At 32.7% G+C, this 8,576-nt stretch overlaps 1 protein-coding gene across 2 annotated transcripts in view; it reads right to left on the reverse strand.

Moving 5' to 3' along the window:
- Nucleotides 1-96: 96 nt before the first annotated feature.
- The window catches only part of PGGT1B (protein geranylgeranyltransferase type I subunit beta), a 40,665-nt gene continuing 32,185 nt past the window's right edge, over nucleotides 97-8,576 (reverse strand). The window contains exons 8-10 of one of the 2 annotated variants that reach the window (XM_023529556.1): nucleotides 4,680-4,788; nucleotides 3,835-4,063; nucleotides 1,132-1,264 (exon numbers count right to left, since the gene is read on the reverse strand). In XM_023529556.1, the coding sequence (XP_023385324.1) occupies nucleotides 3,876-4,063; nucleotides 4,680-4,788 (297 nt within the window). In that variant the 3' untranslated portion in view covers nucleotides 1,132-1,264; nucleotides 3,835-3,875. Of the gene's footprint in view, nucleotides 1,265-3,834; nucleotides 4,064-4,679; nucleotides 4,789-8,576 lie in introns of both variants that reach the window. The other variant, XM_011358248.2, reaches the window with a different exon arrangement.

Raw genomic sequence — 8,576 nt, forward strand, 5'->3', positions numbered from 1 at the left:
AAGACCCCAGTCTTTAATCTTAAATAGTACATTTCTCTCCCACTTACCTGAAAATATAAAAATATAAATGACCGTGTACAGGGCTACACCATTATATTTACTTGAGTGGTCCTGCTTTTTAATTAAATTTTTACTTATTTAATTTGAAAAAATTACAAAATTATTAGTTTGAAATTAGGGCAGCTAAAACATGGGGCAAATGGCTAAAAATAACTCAGTTATAAAAGTACAATTTATAATATCACATATCTCAGAAAAATAAACAAAACCACTAAATGTCTTTTAGATAAGACTGTTTTCTCCCCATAAAAAAAAGCAACTAATGATTTGAGATTAAAATCAAACATGACTATTATTCACCCCAGCAATATCTAAATAAATGACCTGCATGGTACATTTACCTATTCACAGTCACATACACTGAAATTACTTTTCCTTCAGTTACATAATAGGTATTCTTAAAACAATTTGCCTTTAGAAAATTATTGTATTAAGCCTATTCATTCTTGCTATGAAGTTAATTTCGTTTACATAGGCTGTAGAAGTTTAATTGGCACACACTTTACTTAAAAATAAGACAAAATAACTCATTCTTCTTTTTAAAAATTATGGGATCATATTTTCAAAGAATAATCCCAGATACCTAATTCATTAAAGCAATTTTCTGTCATCAGCAGTCAAGCTTTTAAAATGATCACTAAGTGTTCCCCCAAAGATTATCAATGCTATGTGAACTGTAAACTTGTTTTGTGTCAATTTTATAATATGATAGAATTTGTACTGAAGAGTTTTTAAAAAGATAACCTACCTACATACAGTTAATCTGCCTCAAAGAACTTCTTAGAAATACAGTATAAACATTTAAGAACCACACCAGAGTCCACTGTGGTTCAAACGTCAAAGATCTTCTTGAAACCCAGTACAAAGGTAACTGGCTCAAGACCATATCCCAAAGTGACATCCACATAAGATTTGATTGTAAGTCTCTCTCTTAAAAAAAGAGCACACTTGGTTACACATGGCTTTTAACCTTGAGCTACAGTTCTGCTACAAATCCCCCCACCCTCCCAAGCTAAAGTCAGTCATGTGGAGATGTGTACATTCTCTGGGCATTGTTTTGAGTCCTTGGTTTTCCAGCTCTGATGGAGATCTTGAAGGCGTTCAGAAGTCCGTGTGCTTACATTCAGGGCAGGATGAACTTTACGAATTCCACTTTCCTCCATTAGTGACAGGCCACAGATCCCAAAGTATGCATGCAAAGCATCTGAAAATGACGCATTTTTATCAGAACAGGCATTCTTATTCATACATGCTATGAAATATTTCAGCTACATAATCAGCCCATCACTTTAGAATATAGAAAAATTTTAAATATAGTTTTTGAAATATTTGCTTTCTCAAAATCTCAAACACCAATTTTTTAAAAAACATAATCAAAATCAGCTGATATTTTATTCAAGAAAATAATATTAAAGGAAAATAGTTTCTAGCTGAAGAAGTGACATTCCCAATATCCTCTGTGATTAAAGGACAAAAAGAAAGAGTAGCAGTAATATAAAAGACTTCTCACTTTAGTGGGTTTTTCCCCTTTGCTTACTACAGAATATGGAAACAAGGGGCTTTAACTCTCTATCATGAAAAGAAAATATTTTCTTAAAAATGAAAATAAACATTTGAATTTAAGTAGCAGTACGCCTCCCTTCTAAGTTTTAGCTCTGACAGTTCCTAAACCATATACTATCCTAATACTGTGTTAAATGAAAGGAGCTTAGGCAAAATAATTCATTCTGGAATGCTGTCCCATATTTAACTCTCCAAGTTAGGGTAATGCCAGTCATTCTAAAAATATCTGACCTGACAATAAAAACAAACTCACATTCTATTTAGTTACAATAATGTGAGTGTTCATACCATAATAATTCTTCTACATTGGCTTCACTACAGCTTCCCATCTTTCAGGGGGCAGCAATCCTTTCCATTAAAGAGGACACTGAAATCACATGGCTCTCGCCTGCCTGAGAGCCTTATATGGACTTCTGAAGCACTCAGAGCTCTGCAGTTATGGGAACACTACAAAAAAATTTTTTTTCTATTTTTGAATTGGCCATCATTTATGACCTCAAGAGCTATTAAAGTTCAAAACATTTTACCAAGTCAAGCTCTGTCAAAAAAATTAAAGAAAACGTTTTACTTACATAATTATCATTTACTTTTCAAAACAGGAGTCACAAATAGTTGTGCTTACTCAATGTTATTTGTGAAAGTTATTTCACTTATGGAGGCCCATGTTAATTCCCTTCCTTGTCTTTTCAGAGAATGCTGAGGTTTCTTCTGGCTCATTTTCCTCTAATTTTCAGACCACAAAAAATAAATTTGATTTTCCCTACACTATTATATTTTTCTTGCAGTTATTCCAAAATTACAAAAGGCACAAAGCAACATTAAATTTTACTGTCTAGAAACAAGGTAACTTTTCCAGGAAAAAATGCAACAGAAAGAGAAATAAAACACATCCAGAATAACATAAAATAGGATCTCTTTCTAGTTAATGTAAAATTATTTTTTCTCAAAAGGATTTTTGTAAAAGCCAGTGAATCAAAAGTTGTTTCAAACATTAGTTTTTAAAAATAATCTCTTTATCTGTATGTAGTATTCAAACACGTTAGGTGTTGAATATATGTTTTCTTCATAAAAACTTCCTTCTTTTCATAAATTTCTTCTATGAATGTATATAAAATCTCTGTCAAATCTGCTGCTAGTCTTATCAGAATCAAGAATAAGTTAATTTTAGAGAGTGTTGTTTAAACGTTTTTATAAAGGTTCTAGAAACAGGTCTTTCCACATAAATTCATCATACGAAGACTTTCTATTCTGTGCAATACAGGCTCTGAAGTCATTGTAGTAAAAAGTATTATATCCAAGTATTTACACAAATGTTAAAGTTAGGAACTGATCTCTCTAAAAAAAACTTCGAGAACTTTCTTTTTAAAAAGTTACTGTAAATACTCAAAATGTATTTCGAGTATGTTTATACAAGAAATGCTTTCCAAGAGACTGTCATTTCTCTACTCCCATTATTTGTTAAAAATAATTATTTGTTAAAATTGTACCAGGCACTGACTGAAAACAATGGCATCAAGACCAAAATTGTTTTAAGGCACTTTTATAACATATTTATGGTTATTTGTTATAGATACTAAAATTCTTAAAATATTATTTTGCTTTAGTAATACATATTTTTTTTCCTGAAGATGCATACTTTGCATGAAAACACAAGTATGGATGTGAGGAAATATTGCTGCTTATTTCAGGTACAAAAATATGATTTCATGAGCAATACGATTTCATGAGCCTCTTATTTATATTTTGATTCAAATTCATTTTCCAACGATAGCAGTTCTATGACAGGAGATGAGCTGAAGAAGTTCTACTGCAATGCTGCAAAAACAATTATTATATTTATAGCTAATATTTTGTCAACTTCCTTATTAAAAATGTCAGTGTTCTAAATTATGTTTAACAAACTTTCAAAGTGACTTTTTGGGAAACTACAGATTCATTTTGCTGAAGGTGAAAACATAAGGGGGAGGTGCAGGTAACCTGGAGAATGATGCTAGAGGTGGGAGAAGAGCCACCTCTAAGTCCTGGGAGGGCTTTGTGTCTTACGCCAAAGAACTGACTACGAGTGCTGAGAAAGTCTTTGATTTTAAGAGATTTAATAGAAGAGTTTAGATTAGAGGTTCTCAACCTTTTTTCGCATCAGAGATCCCTTTGAGGGTCTGAAAAAAGCTTTGGTCCTTCTCCTTTCATTTAAGGACATGTACACACACATACCAAGTGTCAATATGAAGGGGACTAGACTAGAGACAGGAAGACTAATGATAAGACTTCTGCAAAATCCTAGGCCTGGACTTGGGTCTAGTGCCACTGAAGTTTTGAGGCCAGGTAGAGCATGGAGATAATGAGTTCAGTAGGCAGGCTAGATCTAAGGGGCCTGTAGATGGCATCCATGTTGTTACTGAGCAGCTAGTGTTATACTGGAGTATGTAGCTTGGAATGAGGTCTGAATTGGGGAAATAGAATTATTCACATATTTTGAAGAAATGTCATTATTAATACAGATCATTCATTATTTCTCAAGAACCCATTTAAAGTACTTATGAACTACAAGAATCCTTTGCTCTTCACGTCTACCGTTCTTGAGTTTGGAAAACATGGAACATCATATTGTCTGAATCTGTTTGGCTCCCGAGTTTTAAATAGTGAACAGTGAGAGTTCAGATAGCAAAATATTCATCTAAAAAAATATCCTGAATCTGCCAACATTCTGAGAGCAAAAGTCTGGACAGTAAGGGATACCTGTAATCAGGATTTGAGATTTTTGATTTAAGCCTAAAGATTTTGGATGGACCAGATGATTCTCTAATTTGGAAATGGCTTAGTCAGACTATCTTCCTTACTTCTTCTAATGAAATAAAACATTGCTAAATGAAATGTTAGGAAAAAAAATGCAAACTATACCAATACATCTTGATAATCAAATCCTCCTTTTATACCCCAAACACCCTAAGTTTACAACTACCGTTAAATTTTCTATCATCTGACCTGACAATGATGCTTGAAGGTCTGGTCAAAAAATAAACAAAAGTTGTTCTGCATTTATACGAAAAATAAATTACCTGGATGACTATCTGGCCACTTGGCAAATCCCCCTACAAGGCGATCTTGAGTTGATAAGATGTAATTTCTATTTTTCTCAAAGTTAGTGTATTGGAAAATTTTCAGAAGCTGAAATACATAACAAATATAAATTTACTGACACAAAACTTTCTACCAACCATGGACTCAATTTTCAGGTATCATTTACATATTTTTTTCTCTGGCTAAGGCTTTCAGAGCAAGCTTCTGGGGACTTGAGCACTTAAAATCAGTCAACCACATTATTGTTTTTTTATTATTTTATCTAATCTACTCTCCTTTTCTTGACCCACTCATTGTCTCCTTCTTTTGAACCATGCTTCCACATTTAGCTAGGTTCAAGACACAACTTCCCCAATCTGTTCAACTTATATTTGGTCATTTTAAAAAGTACAATTTTATCTACTCATATTTTAATTCTTAAGATAAGCTTCTGAGCTACTAGTTACAAACTCATAGTAACCAGAACTAAAAATACTTAAAAAAAAAAAAAAAAAGGCAACAAAAATTATTAACCAGATGCTAGAAACAGGTTTGAGAATAGTAAAAACATTACAGCTCTTTAATTAGGAAAGATAAAAGGTGAGGCAAATATAATTTTAGCATAGAAATCATGTAGCTTAAAGGTTTAGGATATGTATTAGTCTTCTCTCTCAAGAGCCTATTAAATAGAAAAAAATAAAGAATAAATAAAACTGTAAAGAGAAGGGAGGAGTGAGCAGCAGACAAGAAAGTTCAAGAAATTTCTATAAGACAAAAAGCAGTTGAAAGTGTGTTCATGAAGCAGAGAGCCACAGAAGATATCGATGGTTAATGAAAAAGCATTATTTCTCAAAAAATAAAAACAAAACCAATGAAAAGGTTATGATACAAACAAGAAACAAACTTACTCATTCAGTTTGATTTAATAAATAGAAAATAAAGAAATCCTGATGCTGGAAACATATTCCATCAAGTGGCACGTAGGACATTACAAAAAAGAAATTGTAATTTTAACACTATACTTAATTCAGCAATAAACAGTATTTTCATGGTCATAATAAGTGATTGCTGATTTTTAAATTTTAGAAACAACCTAAAGTGAAGCCTAAAATTTTGTTATTGTTACTATACAAAATATGAATGTTACCTAATTTCATATTATAAAAGTAAACTGACCAAATTAGAAGGTAGGAGAAAAGGTTCAGAACTAAACACACACACACACACACACACACACGTAGCAACTTGATTAAAAAACAGGGAGGTTAAATTTTCATTTTTTTCATAGTTGGGAATCAAAGATGTCTAAAGGAGATAAGACTGGAAATCATTATTGTTTAAAGTTATCTACAACAGCAGTCTCCCAACTTTTTGGCACCAGGGACTGGTGCTCCTATGAGAATCTAATGCCCGATGATCTGAGGTGGAGCTGAGATGGTGATGCTAGTGATGCGAGTGGCTGCAAAAACAGATGAAGCTTTGCTCGCTGGCCACACACTTTCTACTGTGTGGCCCAGGGCTTGGAGACCCCTGATCCACAAGAATTAAAGTTTTAAAAAATGTTTAAAAATGGTTGCCTTTAGAAAGTTAACAAGGTCATATTAGAAAGACCCAAGAGTCCACCTGAAGAGGCTCCTACTGGCTAAAGACAGGACAACTTAAGCATGAAAAAAACCAATGTAATGAATTCAAACATATAAAATATGTGATACTGAATGGGGAAAAAAGCCTACAATTCTATTATTTTTATTGGAAAACTTTAGGGACTGCTAGGAAACCAACTCACTGTACTGAACGAATATTATTAAAATTAAGAGAAAGAATTATCCACTTTTCTCTATACCAACTATAAATCAAGGTAACATAATTCCTCCTTATAAAAGACCCTGAGTTAATAAATTAGAAATGACTGACTACCACCATTTTGCAGCCCCTAATGACATAATGGATCTCAACAATGACTGCTAAACTTTTCTGTAAAAAAAGTGTGATGAGGTTTTTATATACTAGCAACAAACAATCCAAAAGGAAATTAAGAAAGCAATTCAATTTACAATGGCACCTAAAAGAATTAAAAACTTAGGACTAAATCTAACCAAGGAAATAAAACACTTGTATACTGAAAACTATAAAATACTGCTGAAAAAAATTAAAAGTCTAAATAAATGGAAAGACATCCATGCTCATGGACAGGAAGACTTAACATTATTAAAATATCAATACTACACAAAGGGATCTACAGATTGGAAGCAATCTCTTAAAATTTCAACAGCCATTTTTGTAAGAAATAGGAAAACCAATCCTCGAATTCACATGAAATTGCAAGGGGCCCTGAAGAGCCAAAACAATCTTAAAAAGATCAAAGTTAAAGGGCTCACACTTCTGGACTTCAAAACTTACTACAACGCTATAGTAGTCAAAACAGTATGGTACTGGCATAGGAACAAGATACATGAACCAATAAAATTGAGAGCTCAGAAATAAACCCTCAACTATATGGTCCACTGATTTTAAACAAGGGTGCCAAAATCATTTAATGGGTAAAAACTAGTCTTTTCAACAAATGATACTGAGAAAGCTGAATATCTATATGCAAAAAAATGAAGCTGGACCTTTATATCATACACAAAAATTTACTCAAACTGGATCTAAGACCTAAACTCAAGAGCTAAAACTATTAAAACTGCTGTAAGAAAATACTGAGGTAAATTTTCATGACATTGGATTTGGCAATGATTTCATGACTATGACAACCAAAAGCACAGGCAACAATAGACTATCAAAAAGATAAATTAGACTTTTTCAAAATTAAAAATTTCTGTGCATCAAAGGACATTATCAACAGAGTGAAAAGGCAACAATGAAATGGAAGAAAATATGTGCAAATCATATATCTTCATGAGGGATCGATATCCAGAATACATAACAAACTTATACAACCCAACAATAAGAAAATAAACAACCTGATTAAAAAATGTGCAAAAGACTTGAATAGACATTTCTCCAAAGAAGATGTACAGGTGGCCAATGAGCACATCAAAAGATGCTCAATATCACTAATCATTAGGGAAATGCAAATCAAAACACAATGAGATACTGCTTCACACCTATTAGGATGTCTACTAAAAAACAAGTGGTGAAGATGCAGACAAATCAGAGATCTTATACAATGCTAGTGGGAATGTAAAATGGTACAGCTGTTGTTGAAGTCTGTGGTTCCTCAAAAAGTTAAAGAGAATATGTAATTCGGAAGAAATGTAAGCAGGGACCTGAACTGATATTTGTACATTAACATTCACAGCCATAATTCTATAAAAAATTATTTTTGTTATAAATGACACAAGATTATTTTTCAGTTATAATTGACACACAATATTCTGTTAGTTTCAAGTGTACAACATAGTGATTAGACATTTATATATCTTACAGAGTGTTCACCCCAATAAGTCTAATAACCATCTGACACTATACATAGTTACTACATTATGGACTATATAGCCACCTTATTCACAATAACCAAAAGGTGGAAATGACCCAAGTGGCCATTAACAGGTAAATGGATAAACAAAATGTGGTACACACATACAACAGAGTATTACTCAGCCATAACAAAGAATACAATTTTGATACATGCTACAACATGAATGGATTTTGAGAACATTATACTAAGTGAAACAAGCAGACAAAAAAAGACACATATGATTCCATTTATATGACACATCTAGAATAGAGACAGAAAGTGGAGTAGAGGTTATCAGGGGCTGGAAGGAGGAAAGAAAGGAGAGTTATCTTTCAATGAGTACATATTTTACGTTGAGGATGATGAAAAAAACACCTTTTCTTTACGTTATGAAGTGATCGCCTCAATAAATCCTGTACCCATCTGACACCCAATG

This window comes from Pteropus vampyrus, unplaced genomic scaffold, assembly GCF_000151845.1.
Source record: "Pteropus vampyrus isolate Shadow unplaced genomic scaffold, Pvam_2.0 Scaffold39, whole genome shotgun sequence".
NCBI classification, from domain to species: Eukaryota; Metazoa; Chordata; class Mammalia; order Chiroptera; family Pteropodidae; genus Pteropus; species Pteropus vampyrus.